Below are 18,298 nucleotides of genomic sequence, written 5' to 3'. Positions count from 1 at the left end.
TATACACTGGGACTAAATGTATACACTGGGACTAAATGTATACACATAATGGACCAGTACACTGCCCGCACCCTTAAGAAACATGACCAGTGATAAATGAACGTAATGAATGGACATAATATTATTAAGACATATTATCCATTAATCGAAGCGCTTAATTCATACAATGTATTTATGCACTTGACTAAAGATATTTTCATTAACAGTGTATGGCCGGGAAGGGTGGCCGTAAAGAATTGTTTACCAATGTCGAAGTGAACTTTTGACAGTTTAAAGCCTTGCTTCAGATCAAAAAAGCAGTTGACAAATTTTGGACATTTCATAAAGAAATGGTTAACGCCTTTCACCGGAGCATCACAAGTTACTTTCTGATAACTTAAGATGAAAAAGATCTGTATAAAAATGAATGGACCACACGAATGTCGTAATTTCGTGTGTGTAAATATATTTGTCTTTCTTTCACTAGAGTATATTTTGGAATTTGTCATCTTTTTCAGATAGCTTTGATTGAAACGATGATAATGAATTTGTACATTGTGTTGTAGAGGAGAGAGCACTACATAAACTTGCAGAATCATAAATAAATGACTTTTGGAGAATTGAGGTGCGAAATAGCCAAATCTGATTTGTTATGGACGTGGTATCCGGAAGTAAATCTGTCAAGTAATCAGGGTTATGTATACATGTATTTACAATTTGGTGGAATGTACACAGATTTCTTTGTGTGCAGACCTCACTGTATATTCTATATCTTGAAGCGAATTTAGGTAATCCACTTACATTCTTGCTGCTTCAAGTTGTAACATCAAGTTTGTTACAAATGTTGCTGGAATATTGCTAAAGCGGCGTAAAACCATACTCACTCACTGAAAATAAACTGTGGTTTGTCTTCGGGCTTCTTTGAACTGTAGTGTCGACATCACAGTGTGAAGGGAGGGTACGAACCGACACAGACTCTCTTCATTGCCCACAGATGTTTTCCCTCGTTATTTAATGACAAAACGACATGCTGTAATGCTATAAATTGTATAAAATGGGAACTAGGATCCCTGACTATGCAATCTGATTTTGAGATTACTGTTATCAGAACCATAACGTATATTTTTAGGGAAAATAGGATCGACATACACAATCAATTTCTATGGCTGTAAGTTCCCAAGATATATATATTGCTATACAATGTATTTGTTCCAACAGTTTAACTCTGTGGATCTGTTACCTGGTTGGTTTGGTGTTTCAGACTGGACCAAACAATCCAGTGATCAACATCTGCGCAAATGGGACACGTGTGTCGGCCAAGTCAGCGAGCTTGGCCACCCGATCCCGTCGGTCGGGTATTACGACAAGAAGAGGTTCACGAAGACTAATTCTTCTAACCCTGATCTTCACGGGTAGACCTGTGGGTCTGTTAACGCTGGTGGTGTCAGGTGACGTTGATCAGAGCAGAACATTGGATTTACGTATCTCTGAAACGAACGTTAGCGAGCCTATTCGAATAGACCAACCCGCAGGGACTTTTGGGGGTACATTTGAGTTCTGCTTATTCAGACATCGAACTTTTATCACCATTATAGCTGTATTCAGATCAAAACTCAAGACACACCTAATTTCAGGCTCTTTATGACCATATAGACTTTCATTATTCATAGACTTATTTCATAGACATATCCCCTGCTATTATTCATTTCAGGCTCTAATTCATAGGTTTTGTTTCATGCTGAAATTTCACTACGGGTACCATTTCTCTCATTTTATGCGCTTTGGGCATGCACATTGTGGATGAGTACAGCAATTTTTAGTACACATTATTATTGTTTTGTTTTATTTTTATTTAAACAAGAACTTGTATCGATTAATTTTGTCGGAGGTATTTTTGTTTCTTCTGTAATCGTTCACTGCATCATTCTAAGTAAGATGAACCAAAACGGAATTATTTTTTCACGTGTTATTATTTCAAGCAAATCCAACACTAACAATTCTTCTCATTATTTTGTACAACGTGAGGACTTTGTGTTCTTGTATACAGTTCATATTTTGCTTTCTTAGAACATCCATGCCTCAAAGTTAGCTTAGATGCTACTGAGGTTATGTTTAAACATTATTAATTTAAGCAGAGCGGGACGTTTATGAGACATAATTGAACCCATGAAAAAACGCTTCGCTGTTTAGATTACTTCACGCCGTAAACAGGTCGGATATGACAGCCAATGTCACCGTAATCCGGGTGCAACTAACGATGGATCCGCCCACCTGTCAATCAAACCTCTCTCGGAGAGAACGAACCATGGGCGAGCAGCTCGCGCTTTCGTGCCTACATTTCCGAGGAGAGGTCGCTTGATAATGTCAGATTCATGTCATTGTTCTGTTCACAAGCTCAAACCGGAGTTTAATCTTCCCTAGGAAGCCTGTGTCATCCCTGGGATTTGTTGTGCAATACAGAGCGAGGAAGTTCTCGTCGTTTTGATTTTGCAGTGTGTAAACTGTTCATGTTGTTTGACCGGGTTGATAGTAAACCCTGAAAATTATTAATGGCCCGAAACGCACGAAGCTCATGATATTTCTACCCCAAACGGAGGATTATTAATGTAATATTGCAATTTTATCGTGACAAATTGTTATAATTCTTTACATGTTTGTGTTTGATATATATTTTATATTGTTCATTGTTCTCCCACGCCTTATTCCGCAATATTCCAGCCATATGGTAGCTGTCACTAAATAATCGAGTCTGGGCCAGACAATCGGGTGTTGATATCATGAGCATTGATTTATGTATGTCGGATGCGATGACATGCATCCGCCAAACTGACAGCTGTGCTGGCCAACGTCTCTCCGCCACTCCTTACATTCATAGGCCGGTGTAGACCAATCCAAAATCCCAGACCATTTTTACGCAGATCTTCGAGGAAAACACAAGCATGGGATGATGTAGACCAATTCTAAGGAAGATCAGAAAATGGAATGACAGCATAGGTAGCTGGAGACTATTCAGGGGATGAAGACAAGCATAGGTTGCTCAAGGTCCAGTTCAAACCTTGATCTTCACAAATCAGCGATCTATTTCACAACGCATTATTTAGTTCCTTTACAATAATGGTGATTCTCGGTCAGGATATTTGTCTCGAGAAAGACGAAGGTTGTGTGTTAAATTTCGAATACTAAAGTCATGGGACAATAAACGAATATTTATTAATGGGAGAATGTCATGTGTGAATTATCCCGGGCTTGTATTTAAAACATATGTGTGGATTCCACTTACTCGTGAGAGAGATTGTCACGTGTAGTATGAATGTAGGATGAACGTAGTGTAAGCATTGCCTCACGAAACTGGCAATGAACTAAATTAAAATAGCCCTGTTCACATGCACCTGTTTGCACACTGATGCATAAATACGTACATGAGCAACTTGACGTACGTGTGTAAATGTGTCATGTAAACACATTCAGTGACTCAAGCATGTAAGTATGCTCAAGGAGCAAATTTACATGTGGTCAGGACCAGGTGCAACAGTATATCTACACGTGTAAATTTGCACTGTGAGTGCACTGTGTCATGCCATGTCCTTTCAGAGGAAGGGTTACATATTCCGGAAAGCAAAACATCACATATGGACCCACAAACTTCATGAATGCATTATGAATTTTATAAACAATGAACTTTCCAACACCAAACAATTCCTCACTGTTCTATCTATGCTCCGGAGATGAAGCCATCTAGCATATTACAACCGCAACTTTCCTTCGTACATCCAAAGGCTGGCGAACAGCTTGGTCAATAGTTTTCAAGTAATCCTGCAGTTGGGTGAAGATAAGATCGAAAATCCATTTGTTCATTCGAAAAGCCAGTCTTTGTCGTCTTTAGATTTATTCATGATGTTCCACCAAACAGACTGACCTATTGCAAGACCAGTACATATCTGGTACCGTGTTTCTCTTCTTAAGCGCCAGAGATAAGAGAACATCTTTCTCTGTTGAATTTCAGAGAAAAATGAAACCATTTAATACAATTATTTTTCACACTTCCAAGTTTACTCACTATACATTAATTCAATGTGAACGCAAAGTAAATTTACCATTGCACACGTATATATGTTTATACATGTGCAAATTTTATACATGAGTAAATTTTGTCCGTGAATTAGTGTATAAATTCCCATACTTGTAGAACAGACTGCCAGCTTTGACATGCGACTAGGTATTAACATAGTGTGTACATTGCCCATCGCAGCTTATCCATAAGGTAACATACAGTTCAATTACTATGAAGTTACAGCGTGGTTTCAGTTATCTTTTCTCTGGTATGGCAGTATGCGGGTCATCAGTTGCTGCATGTGATATTGTAAGTGCCTCTATAAATGTACTGAGAAAGAATCAAATTCACGCAACTAATGACCAAAATGTCCTTAGTAGAGTGTAAGCTGGTATTAAGTATTTTAAGTCATTTAAGCTGGATAGTTAAATCTTTAGGTTACACGCGATGTGGCGCACATCGCAGCTGTTCTCCACCGACCACAACCGAGCGTAACTGAGATTAGAACCCGTAGTGTTCGGATCCTGTCACAGACATTCTCGAATTTTTGTCTTTGTTGTTACTGAACGCCGCACTCAGTAATATTCCAGCTATATGGTGGCGGTCTGCAAATAATCGAATCTGGACCAGTCAGTCCAGTGACCAACATCATGAGCATCGATCTATGCAATTGGGATACGATGGCATGTGTCATGAAGTCAGCGAACCTGACCATCCGATCCCGTTTATCGCCTCGTACAAGAAGCATGGGTTGCTGAAGACCAATTCTGACCCGGATCTTCAGGGCACATATTCACAAAATAATAATAATAATAGTACAGTGCATACTAAATAATGCATAGAAATATATACGTGAATATTAACAAGCGCATATTTACACATGTAGGCGATATAGGAGGTCCGCGTGCGTCTATAGTATCCAGTGCTATTTATAACAGAATTACGGTAATACACTGTCAGTCATAGACTGGCCGGCGCGTTGAGTAGACCACTTGTCTGACACACACCTCAGCTTCCACTTCAGTTTTTTCGACCACCATCTTGACATGGATCCAGTGGACAGTAAACCAAGGGTGATGCGACCTCCTAATGTCAACAGGTAACTTGTTTTGATAATTTCACATCGTCGGTTGCTGTGGTGTGAACGTTGATCTAGATGCAGATGAGTTCAGTGAATAACGCGCGCGATCTTAAAAAGTATTTGTTTAACATTGTAATTTTAAATTTACAAATAGAAGTGTAGTTTAATTAAATGCTTAACGTTCTCCACGTGTATATTTTGGAATATAAGACATCGGTGTATTTTCATTCATTTTCATTTGTTTAATGCAATTTTAAAATCATAGTATACCAAGTTTATTTCTAGCGTATACGAAGATTTGAACATTGTCTAAGTGGAACTTCTTCAGTATCTATTATAAATTACCTGGATATGGTAATTTTTCATCTGAAAATAGTTTAACAGATGTTTTGTATTGATATAACGTTAAAATAGATGTTAGGCTGACTGAGTAATAATTCTTAGAGAGAAAGTTTGATTTACCTTCATCACATTTTAAAATACCCGTTAAGCGACACATGTTGTTGTGGAGTGAAACCCTTTTTCACGTTTTGTGTGAACGGCATCTATTACATCAAAAACTGCAGGTTGTAGCTTACATCGGCTAAACATTTCAGTTATTATCTTTAGGTTTATAGATTCAAGTTTGAAATAAGGATGTAAGGAAATTCAAGTAAGATAAGAGCGAGTCAATATATGTAGTACATTTTGAATGTAAATTTAGTGACTTTCGTAGTGACTGGGCAACCCGTAAGATCTGAGTTTTATTATCCCTTGACAAAATTAAGTCATGCCTGCCAACTCTCACGGCTTGGGATTGAGACTCAGGCTTTAGTTACTTCTATCACACGATTACTCAAGTCACCCTATCACGACAAAACTGATAAAAGTTATGACAAACTGGGTTCACATGAAATGTCACACAAGTGGGTCTGTAGTTAATAGTCCACCCAGATGTCTATATCCCCCAGTCTATGAACGACAGACAGAACCTCCGTCTATATCCCTTAGTCTATAAACGACAGACAGAACCTCCGTCTGTATCCCTCAGTCTATGAACGACAGACAGAACCTCCGTCTATATCCCTCAGCCTATGAATGACTGGAACAAACTCCGTCTATATCCCTCAGTCTATGAACGACAGACTCTGGGTCAGCTAATTAATTAAATAGAGTGGACAGCTTGGCTCAGCTAGTTAGTGTACTCACTGAGTCTGTCATTTGGAGGTCTGTCTTATAGGAGGGAACCAAAGCCCAATATTGGTGTCCCCGGCCGTGATATTGATGCAATATTGCTAAAACCATGCTGATTCGCTGTAATTAGACCAGTCTAGACCAGACGATCGTGTGATGGTCCAGCCTATCCGGTGATACCAGAAAGCGTTAACTGAAATTAGTGGATTATGACAACCTGTTGCGTGGGTTGTTCTCTATTCGCCTTCATTCGCCAACAACACTTCATGGTCTGCTGACCACAGATTACGCAATGATAAACGAATCTGTACGGCATCTACTGTTTGAGTGTAGTTTTGTAAAGGGAGTGTGGACCGAGTTGTCCTCGCGTCTCGGGATATTGGGACAAACTGAATTGACATTAGATAATAAATTATTTGGTTTTAAGGGCAAAAATAACAGCCCTCTAAACATTATCTGCCTGATAGGTAAAGAAGAATATTTACACTATGAGCATAAAAGGAGTTAAACATTAAAACGTTCACCAGATCAAAGGAAAGGTTAAAAAAGATTACAAATCATGTATTGCCTTTGCACATAGCGACCAAGCCAGCATGCATCTCTTGGAAGTAAAAATTTGAAATAACAGTTGCTAATATTTTGACATGTTTTTCCATTTATAAAAAATAATCACTACTGAAAAAAATATCTTCCATTCGCCAATGCTTTACATCTAAATAAATAATGGAATTCAAATTGGATATGCATATCTTCCTACACCACTAAATATTCTTTTAACGGCAGCCCCGGTCAGGCGGGTTCATTATAGGAGTAGGGGTGCATTTTTCATCCTAATTAGTTAGCTTTGACTTTGTTTGCCATGGGAGACGTAGGTGATTAGGGGACTAAACCTGTTGCGTACTAATGCGCAAGCAGGAATATATTTCATGCGTGACAATGACAACACAACCCGTCCGGCAAGACCTATGTTTAGATAATCAATAGCATGTCTTAATGTTATGACTGTCCTTACTGTTGTTGACGGGCACTGTTTTTGTTCATTTTACACTGGTCGATTATTAGAGATGAACACGTTCTGACAAGTGTGTCAATATTCAGAAAAATAGTCATGATCCATGTCTGTGTCTGTGTCTCTGTGTGTGTGTGTGTCTCTGTCTGTGTCTCTGTGTGTGTCTGTGTCTGTGTGTGTCTGTGTCTGTGTCTGTGTGTGCGTGCGTCCGTGCGTGTATGTGCGTTCTGGGGCTTTATTTAATCAAACATATTACTTTACTTTATTTGTACGTCATTGCCAAGCAGTTTTTTGTGTAGTGTTATAACATGCATTTCTTGTTTGAAACTATGACACCAAAGCCTGGTCGGTCAACTTTAGATCAAGACAGAAGCCTGTAGCTCATAAGCAGTTCAGTGAAAGCAGTTTGTAATATTGCACGACACTAAAGGAAACTAATGAATGGAATATTAATTAGAAAAATAGACTTTCCAATAGAATAGTTCTTGGCGCTTTTTGTAAACAGTAAACTATACATGGTACAACATGTTGTAATGGCGGATAGAAACAAACAAGAAATAATTATGCGATAGCGATTCAGCTGCCATGACTATTATGCTTCTATTATAGTCCTTACATTTTTCATGACCTTTTTTTGACAATGCTTGTAATATTTTGGTGTTTTTATGCTCATATCGGTACTGTTCATTGAGTGTTGCACTTTCATCGTGTGGGATTTCGAACAGCATTAGAACGTCTGTTATGCATAGTTGTCGTGATGGGACATCGTGTAGTCGTCTTTAATGACAGCCGAAAGAAAGCTTGATAGAGAACGCGGGAGGATAAATTCATTTCCATTTCTCGTCAGCTGCTATTATTTTCTCATCTTGTGTTATCGTTTTACTCACTTCTGAAAAAATACACACGTTTATTTGTTGTTTACCGTCGCATTCAGCAATAGTCCAGCTATATGGAAGCTGTCTGCACATAATCGAGACCAGTGATCAACAACATGAGCATCGATCTACCCGAGTGGAATACGGTGACGTGTGTCAACCACGTTATCGAGCCTGACCACCCGATCGTGTCAGATGTCGCTCATGACAAGCATGGGTGGCTGAAGATCGATTCTAACTCGGTTCCTCACGGATAAGTGTGACGGGGATATAGTAGTAATATTAGATGCTTTGAAGATCGCCTTCGTCTGTTGGCATGTCGGCAGATGAGGTGATATTACGTAAATGGTGTTGTAAATACTCTAATGTTCAACAATATTTGTCACTGTACCTGTAACATTTTCACCATTTATGAAATATGGATTACGCATGCTCCACTAATGTATGCATTCCACCTGAACTTTGCGTCGCAGGGTAGCCCAGAGGTTAAAGCGTTCTCTCGTCACGCCGCAAGATCTTAGTTAAGATTGCGATCTTAAATCCATGCTGTCTTAAGATCGTCTCTGTGCAAGTGGATTAGAGCAATTGTATGGTGATTGTAAAGTTGATTGTAGGGGCCTAACATTGATTGTAACTAAGATTGCTCAGTGCAAGCGGACCCTGGATTCCCAACATGCGTACGCGTACAGTGTTTGAAGCCTATTTCAGGTGTCCCCTGTCGTGATATTGCTGGAATATTGCGGGAACCCCTGTCGGGATATTGCTGGAATATTGCGGGAACCCCTGTCGTGATATTGCTGGAATATTGCGGGAACCCCTGTCGTGATATTGCTGGAATATTGCGGGAACCCCTGTCGTGACATTGCTGGAATGTTGCGGGAACCCCTGTCGTGACATTGCTGGAATATTGCGAAAACAAATAAAAATAAGTCACTCACTACTCACTCCATGTCAGTTAATCAATCTGAGGAGGCCACGCGTCTATAGTACATTTCATATCTACAATTTTCGAAGCAACATGGCTTGATCAATGAAAACCGCCATTGTGAATTACAAATTCATTTGAGTAATCAATTCAACAGAGACGGAAATTTATCTATTGATGGAAAGACAGCATGGAGTTCTTTAATATATATGTTTACGTATAGTATTATATTCTTGGATAGTGGGAGAAAATGATACATATTCGTTTTCTGTAACAATATAATTACAACATGCACATATTATATCGCCTCTTTTGGCATCCATGAAATATCTTTTTCAATTAATAAATCATGAGATGAAGGAGGGGAAAGAGCTAAAGTTACTCTATAGTTCAGCAACGTTCAGTATACATTTGTGCAGGAATTGTTTCCAGCCATTTTGCTGATAAATATCTTTTTATCCTGCGTGAAGGTATTTACAAAAAATGACGAACGTTAAGCCTTTTGCTTATACCATAAATGATTAACTCCAGTTGAAAAAAGTCGATGTTAAACAATACTTTTTTGCCTTCTTTGTCACATAATGACATCATATGATAGCAATTTTTCGGCATAGGATAGCATAGGATAGCATACTTAATAACCTTATCCAATATTTAATGGATTTGTGAATATGTGATGAGTGGGAATCTGCTACATTCCCCATACCGAAACATTTGATGTCCTCATTTTTACCCCGAGAAATATCTTACAGGTATAAATCTCTGTGTCCTATATGTATTTCGCTTGAAGAAACCTCTGTAATGTACTTATCGTCTCAGCGTCGTAATTGGAGGCGATGAGGCAACGTTCCCTCTGGGCTAAATTACTTTTGTATTACGGAGGAGGTGCTGGGGTTTTACCCACTTCTACCGCCAACAAGGAAGAAACTCGTTTCCCGAGATGGGAAATTGAAGATCAGCTATTTCTCGGGGAGCATATGTTAAGTAGATTGTGGGGCTATTTATTGCACGGTGACGTGACTTTTCTGCTTACTGTCACTAGTTTGGCTGGTCCACACTTGGGGTATTTTGAAGCCGACTCACTCACTCACTCTCTCACTCACTCACCCACTCACTCACTCACTCACTCACCCACCCACTCACTCATCAGTACCACCTGTGCCCGACAGAAGCTCATACTATCAACCACCGTTTATTCCGACTTATTCAGGTCCATTCATATCATTTCCCCCGTGGCACCTTGAGGAATATTTTTAAGGAAAACCGAGACGAACCGAGGTGCAGGGAACATCACACCTTGGAGCTACATATGACAGTGTGGCTTCAGGCAACACGTGTCCACCAATGTTTTGTGATTTGTAAGTCACGATCAAAACACTTGAAAAAAATCCTCTAGACGCTAGATGTGTACTTTCCTTTATATGCCAGTAAGGATTTAGTACGCCTTGATAAAGCTTGGGGCGGTGGGGTAGCTTGGTGGCTGAAACGTTCGCTAGTCACGCCGAAGACCCCGTTCGATTCCCCATATGCTTGCAATGTGTGAGGCTCATTTCTGTTCTCCCTGGCCATAATACTGATGGAATATTGTTAAAAGTGAAATAAAACAATATTCACCCACTGATAAAGCTGGGAGACTGATCAAACAACACACAAATGTGCAATATATAAATAGAAACACCCAAGCAAATGTTACAGGCCGTATTATGAAACCGAGTTATCAAAATAGAAAAAGCTGACAATAGCCTCTGTTATTCAGGGTGAAATGTTTCCTACTCAAAGTTCGGAAAGTGATGCATGATTATTTCCGCATGACAATAGGTTCGACGTGTGTATACATATATATATATATATATATATATATATATATATACACACACGCACTCACACACATGTATATACTGAGAGAAACAAATAAAGGAACACAGGAAAATTCAAATGTTCCTTAACACTGTCCACTTTTGATCACCACCTTTGAAGAGCATTGTTGGAGGAAATTTGAGAATAGATAAAGGAACACTGCCACGAAGTGATGTTCCCTTATTTGTATCCCACAGTATATGTACAATACACTGAAACTCCGTAACCGATTTTATGCTGTTTGGGCATACCATTTGTAGGTAAAAGCGACAAAATCTGTTTCCATAGTCATAAGAATTATTTCCGTTCTCCATTGTACGATAGAGACTGTATCATAACTCAATTTATGCGTTTAGTATTACTGGCTAAATCATCGATAATAGTAAATATCGTCGATGGGAAAATTACATGTATTAATGATTATAGATATGAAAATTTGAAAATTGTGCTCAGATAATATCGTACAATAACTTTTGAGACTGAAAACAAAGTTGTTCTGCTCTCACGCCATATGCAAAGTTAATTAATGTAATTAAATGTAATTCGTTGTCTCCTTCTAAACTATATTCAGTGCGCTGTTTCGTGGGTAATCCATTAAGGCACATGACACCAGAGACAGTTGCGGTCAAAGTCTCTGATCTTTGCCGACAATCGATCGACATGTGGTTAACGATTATTGATCTATATCGATACCCACATGGGTTCAATGTAAGAAGCTCATTTCTAGTGTTCCCTGTCCTGAAATTGCTGGAATATTGCTAAAAGGACGCAAAACAATACTCTTTCACTCAAATGTGACAAATGTCCTACCATTATTCATTGGAAAAGCTTCATTGAGAACCTGAATACTGTAACCTTGTCTCGACAGGTATCGAGTAAAAGCAATATTGCGACGGTCTGTAAATAATCGAGTCTGGACCAGACAATCCAGTAATCAACAACATGACCATCGATCTGCGTACTTGGAAACCGATGACATGTGCCAACCAAGTCAGCGAGCCTGCCCGCCGAATCTTGTTAGTCGCCTCTTCCGCCAAGCACAGTCGCCTTTTATGCAGGTATTGGTTGCTGAAGACCTATTCTACACCGGGTATTCACAGGTAGTATCGAGTAAGAAGCGCATGGAGCTCTTTGAAATCCTCGTAGAAGGTGCACGGCTTGATTTTACCGAAAATACTTGTGGAATGTCGACACCAACTCTGGGGCTGCCAACAGTTACCTATCTGGACAGCTTCAGAGAGATTTTTTTGTCATTCTGAAACAGACGAGCAGGTCACACTGGCGGTCTGTATTGAGTTTTTAGCAATATTCCAGCAATATCACGACAAGGGACACGAAAAATATGTTTCACACATTGTTCCCATGTGGGTATCGATATAAAATCGAACCCCGGTATTCGGCGTGACAAGCGAACGCGTTAAATACTTGGCTACCCCACTGCCCTAAAACACAGGTGAGTAAATTCGAGGAAGGAAATTCGCTATTTGAACATTTTTCGTCAGTCAGGCATGAGAATCCATTGTAAATTCCACCATTATGATCAGCATGTGTTGACGAATGGCCTTCAAATAGTGCTGATACCAGGTTATGAATACGCGCAGACACACACACAATGCACGTAGACTGTCTCACAGTCCCTGAACCGCATTATTTGCCTTATTAGTTGCTGTGTAGCCCTCCTTCTAATACTTAAGCCCTTAATGAAGCAGCTCAAGATTCAGGATTGCCCAACTTACAGGGGCTCCATTTCAACTTAAATGGCATTATTTGTTACTGTCAAAATACATATTCAGGAGCTCGGCGTTAGAGCACTGCCACAGCCGTGCAACCGATTTAACAGGTCAAGCTGGAGCTTGCCCAAAACTACGCAGCCGGATCCCTATCAAGCGTTCGTAACAATACGACCTGTCGTAATGTTATAGTATATCATAGACTTACGACTGTCGTAGCGCTATAGTATGTCATAGATATACGACTGCCGTAGCGCTATAGTATGTCATAGATATACGACTGTCGTAGCGCTATAGTATGTCATAGATATACGACTGCCGTAGCGCTATAGTATGTCATAGATATACGACTGCCGTAGCGCTATAGCATGTCATAGATATACGACTGTCGTGGCGCTATAGCATGTCATAGACATACGACTGTCGTGGCGCTATAGCATGTCATAGACATACGACTGTCGTGGCGCTATAGCATGTCATAGACATACGACTGTCGTGGCGCTATAACATGTCATAGACATACGACTGTCGTAGCGCTATAGCATGTCATAGACATACGACTGTCGTGGCGCTATAGCATGTCATAGACATACGACTGTCGTGGCGCTATAGCATGTCATAGATATACGACTGTCGTAGCGCTATAGCATGTCATAGATATACGACTGTCGTGGCGCTATAGCATGTCATAGATATACGACTGTCGTAGCGCTATAGCATGTCATAGATATACGACTGTCGTGGCGCTATAGCATGTCATAGATATACGACTGTCGTAGCGCTATAGCATGTCATAGATATATGACTGTCGTAGCGCTATAGTATGTCATAGATATACGACTGTCGTAGCGCTATAGTATATCATAGATATACGACAGTTCAGGTTCAGGTATGTTTATTCATGCATGTAGGTCGTTGGCCCATCAACATATATATTGCAATGTATAATTCTTACACAATTTTGACAATAATCATACATTCAATGATGCTTGCCTTCTATTAAGGCTATGTAACATATATTTACATACTTTGAGCATTAGGGCATCATTGCCTGTCGTCATGAGGAGTTTAAAACTTGAAGATATTTGGGTTACTACAAAAGTACAATGGGTCATATAATTGTTACAGTTGTAACGAAATAGTGTATCACAGACATAGGACAGTTGTAAGGCTATAGTGTATCACAGACATAGGACAGTTGTAAGGCTATAGTGTATCACAGACATAGGACAGTTATAAGGCTATAGTGTATCACACACATAGGACAATTGTAAGGCTATAGTGTATCACACACATAGGACAATTGTAAGGCTATAGTGTATCACACACATAGAACAGTTGTAAGGCTATAGTGTATCACACACATAGGGCAGTTGTAAGGCTATAGTGTATCACAGACATAGGACAGTTGTAAGGCTATAGTATATCACAGACATAGGACAGTTTTCAGGCTATAGTATATCATAGACATACGGCAGTTGTCAGGCTATAGTATATCATAGACATACGACAGTTGTGAGGCTATAGTATATCACAGACATACGACAGTTGTAACGCTATAGTATATCATAGACAAACTAAAAGTGCTTTATGGTTCAACTTCATTATTATACAAGGTCACAACGTTTCGAGACAGATTCTAGTCTCTTCTTCAGGTGAGGTGAAGAAGAGACTAGAATCTGTCTCGAAACGTTGTGACCTTGTATAATAAAGAAGTTGAACCATAAAGCACTTTTAGTTTGATTCCTCCAACTTCTAAACGCCTTTGAAACAACTTATATCATAGACATACGACAGTTGTAACGCTATAGAACGCTTTTTTCGCAACGTTCGAAGCCCTAAAACTTCTTAAGCTCATTCCTAACACATTGGTTCATAATTGTACATAATTGAGCTTCATTCCCCACATGGGTACAATGTGTGAAGCCCACATTTGGCGTCCACCGCTGCGATACTGCTGGAATATTGCTAAAAGCGGCGTAAAACTAAGGCCATTCACTGAGAATGCCATGTCTGCTTGTAACCATAAGTTCTCTCATGCTGTGTGCTCTTTTGTCCAAAACTGCAAAATACTGTCTATAACATAGGGCATTAAAAGATTACCAGCTCTTTCCTTTATTTTTTCATTTCCATTTGTTAAATGTTAAAGGTTTCCTTGTTACATCCTCTGTAAAATTGTATTACATGGACTGTTCGATACTGAAACCAGATCTTTTATTAACCGTTTGTTTTGTAATAAGATGAAAGAGCAGCACATGTAACAGATCCGTCCAATTGGTTTTTATTGGTTTTGTGGCTTAAGTCATATTGCCGTCATTCATGCTCCACAAACTGCTCCTGTTGTGTAATAAGGACTTGCTAATTCTTACATCAGATACTGTGAGTTTAAATACAAACACGAGCAAACCCTATACACCTGGAAAGTGGATTTGACTAAAACGATATACACGGGATCGGGTGGTCGGGTGTTCGTGGTTGACACCTCATCGTGTCCCAATTGCGTAGATCGGTGCTCATGATCACCTGGCTGTTTGGTCCAAACACATGATAACATCTAACCAACAAATGATATTGAAATGGTATTGAATTGAAAACAGTCTTGGAAACACGGCAAACATACTTTTACAAAACCCTACTATGATACCCTTAGAAAATATACTGCCGTTGAATAATTTTGATTTGTTCCATTTTTGCCACTATTAAACATAGGTGTAGACATTATTAGGCTGAAATAGTCACCAAAACAAGCAAACGCATGGTCAAGACAGAACTACATGATCGCATTCGAATAACCATCACTTGCTCTTGAATTTTGGCACCATCAGACATGCCCGTTACGTCAATCTCGCTTTAGAAGCTAGATCTATCTGTCAATAGCCCGATCTTACAGTGAATAGCTCGAACTACCCGTTAAAAGCTCATTCTTATCACCAGTAGCTCGATCTCCCCTTCGATAGCTCGATGTACTTGTCTGTCTACCCGTGAAGGTGCATGATGCCCATGTACGATCCGTCTGTCAAAACTCGATCTACCCGTTAATAGCTTTTTCTACCTGTCAATACGACCAGTTTCATCAATCTCGCATCAATTGCTCGACCTGCCCGTCAATAACTCGATGTAACCGTCAAAAGCTCATTTTAACCGTCATTTACTCGATCTACCCACCAAAAGCTCAATCTACCCGTCAGTAGCTCATTCTAACTGCCAACAGATTTATCGACCCATCAATAGCTCATTCTAATCGCCAATTGCTATCTACCCGTCAATAGCTCATTCTAACCGCCGTTAGCTCATTCCACTCGTCAATAGCTATTTCTAACCGCTTATAGCTTTATCTACACATCAATAGCTCATTCTAATCCCCTATAGCTTTTTCTACACATCAATAGCTCATTCTAATCCCCTATAGCTTTTTTCTACACATCAATAGCTCATTCTAATCCCTATAGCTTTTTCTACACATCATTAGCTCATGCTAACCGCCAATAGCTTTATCATCCCATATCACTATACCTATATTTTCCTCAAAACACCGATTTAATCGTCTAATGCAACTATACCTGAACACACGTACGGCTTTGTTTACAGCAATGTCGTTTCTCAGCTAAATATTTCATACGTTTAACCACAGCGACAAAGAATAGAAGAAGAATGCAGTTTACCACGAAATCTTGACCGTAACTGTATGGATAAAAATATCAGGTGGTTGGAGTCTTTTGAATATTCATGAGCGACAGCTGTATACAAACATTCAAAATCCGTTCTTGAATACAAACTGCCACAAAGAGCTGTGCAGCTCCCATACCCAGCGTTTGCCCTTGGAGCCGCACGCTTCTGGTTGTCCTCAGTTACTGAAACCGAAATAGACAACGTTTGTCAGGAAGTGCGAGCAAGGAAGTGAGACGCTGTAAACAATCCACATTTACAAACTAACATATCATCTTCAAGTGGTGGATCTTGCCTTCAGAAAAAGGAATCGTGAGATCTTGACGTGAGTTGTTTTATACGTGAATTAGGTGAACAGCTGTGCTGTATTGCTTCGCTGTGTTTAGTCAGTGGTTGTATAAAGTTGTAGAGGTTGTTGTAGAGAAGTTGTGAACATTGTAGAAAGTTTTGAACTCTCCGAGCTAAACTACAAGCCAGCGAGCTGTACGAGGTGACTCGGTGAATGCTGTTGTCTTCAGAAACCTGTGCTGGTTGTAAGAGGTGACTCGGCGAATGTTGCTGTCAACAGAACCCTGTGTTGACTGTAAGAGGTGATTCGGTAAATGTTGCTGTCAACAGAAACCTGTGTTGACTTTAAGACGTGACTCGGTGAATGTTGTTGTCGACAGAAACCTGTGCTGGTTGTAAGAGGTGACTCGGTGAATGTTGTTGTTCCAGAAAACTGTGTTGGTTGTTGTCAACAGAAACCTGTGTTGACTGTAAGAGGTGACTCGGTGAATGTTGTTGTCAACAGAAACCTGTGTTGACTGTAAGAGGTGATTCGGTAAATGTTGCTGTCAACAGAAACCTGTGTTGACTGTAAGACGTGACTCGGTGAATGTTGTTGTCAACAGAAACCTGTGCTGACTGTAAGAGGTGACTCGGTGAATGTTGTTGTTCCAGAAAACTGTGTTGGTTGTTGTCAACAGAAACCTGTGTTGACTGTAAGAGGTGACTCGGTGAATGTTGTTGTTCCAGAAAACTGTGTTGGTTGTAAAAGGTGATTCAAGAATGCTGTTGTCTTCAGAAACCTCTGCTGGTTGTAAGAGGTAACTCGGTGAATGTTGTTGTCAACAGAAACCTGTGTTGACTGTAAGAGGTGATTCGGTAAATGTTGCTGTCAACAGAAACCTGTGTTGACTGTAAGAAGTGACTCGGTGAATGTTGTTGTCAACAGAAACCTGTGTTGACTGTAAGAGGTGACTCGGTGAATGTTGTTGTCAACAGAAACCTGTGTTGACTGTAAGAGGTGATTCGGTAAATGTTGCTGTCAACAGAAACCTGTGTTGACTGTAAGACGTGACTCGGTGAATGTTGTTGTCAACAGAAACCTGTGCTGACTGTAAGAGGTGACTCGGTGAATGTTGTTGTTCCAGAAAACTGTGTTGGTTGTTGTCAACAGAAACCTGTGTTGACTGTAAGAGGTGACTCGGTGAATGTTGTTGTTCCAGAAAACTGTGTTGGTTGTAAAAGGTGATTCAAGAATGCTGTTGTCTTCAGAAACCTCTGCTGGTTGTAAGAGGTAACTCGGTGAATGTTGTTGTCAACAGAAACCTGTGTTGACTGTAAGAGGTGATTCGGTAAATGTTGCTGTCAACAGAAACCTGTGTTGACTGTAAGAAGTGACTCGGTGAATGTTGTTGTCAACAGAAACCTGTGTTGACTGTAGAAGGTGACTAAGTGAATGTTGTTGTCTCAACATGCATAAATATGGGGTATGGGGGGTGGGGGTGTTTTTTTCTCTCATTTAACGAAGAAATGCAATTTCAAAAGTCTGATATGTTTATCTAACCTATTACACTGTTAGGTTACTATTGTCTAAGTTTGTTATCACCTGGGTTATCACACCCATACATATTAGTCACACTTTTCCGGTGACCTAATTCACTCAGTCCCGGAACGTGAGGGTCACG

At 39.8% G+C, this 18,298-nt stretch overlaps 1 protein-coding gene across 3 annotated transcripts in view; it reads left to right on the top strand.

Moving 5' to 3' along the window:
- Positions 1-4,985: 4,985 nt before the first annotated feature.
- LOC137273626 (signal transducer and activator of transcription 5B-like) overlaps positions 4,986-18,298 on the top strand; it is a 64,619-nt gene continuing 51,306 nt past the window's right edge. Inside the window, exon 1 of one of the 3 annotated variants that reach the window (XM_067806387.1) lies at positions 4,986-5,129. In XM_067806387.1, coding sequence (XP_067662488.1) covers positions 5,077-5,129 — 53 coding nt within the window. In that variant the 5' untranslated portion in view covers positions 4,986-5,076. Of the gene's footprint in view, positions 5,130-16,587; positions 16,672-18,298 lie in introns of those variants that run through there. The other 2 variants (XM_067806388.1, XM_067806391.1) reach the window with 2 other exon arrangements.

Source organism: Haliotis asinina, chromosome 2 (assembly GCF_037392515.1).
Source record: "Haliotis asinina isolate JCU_RB_2024 chromosome 2, JCU_Hal_asi_v2, whole genome shotgun sequence".
NCBI lineage: Eukaryota > Metazoa > Mollusca > Gastropoda > Lepetellida > Haliotidae > Haliotis > Haliotis asinina.
The sequence above is the reverse complement of the archived record's forward strand: the minus strand, read 5'-3'. Positions and strand labels throughout refer to the sequence as shown.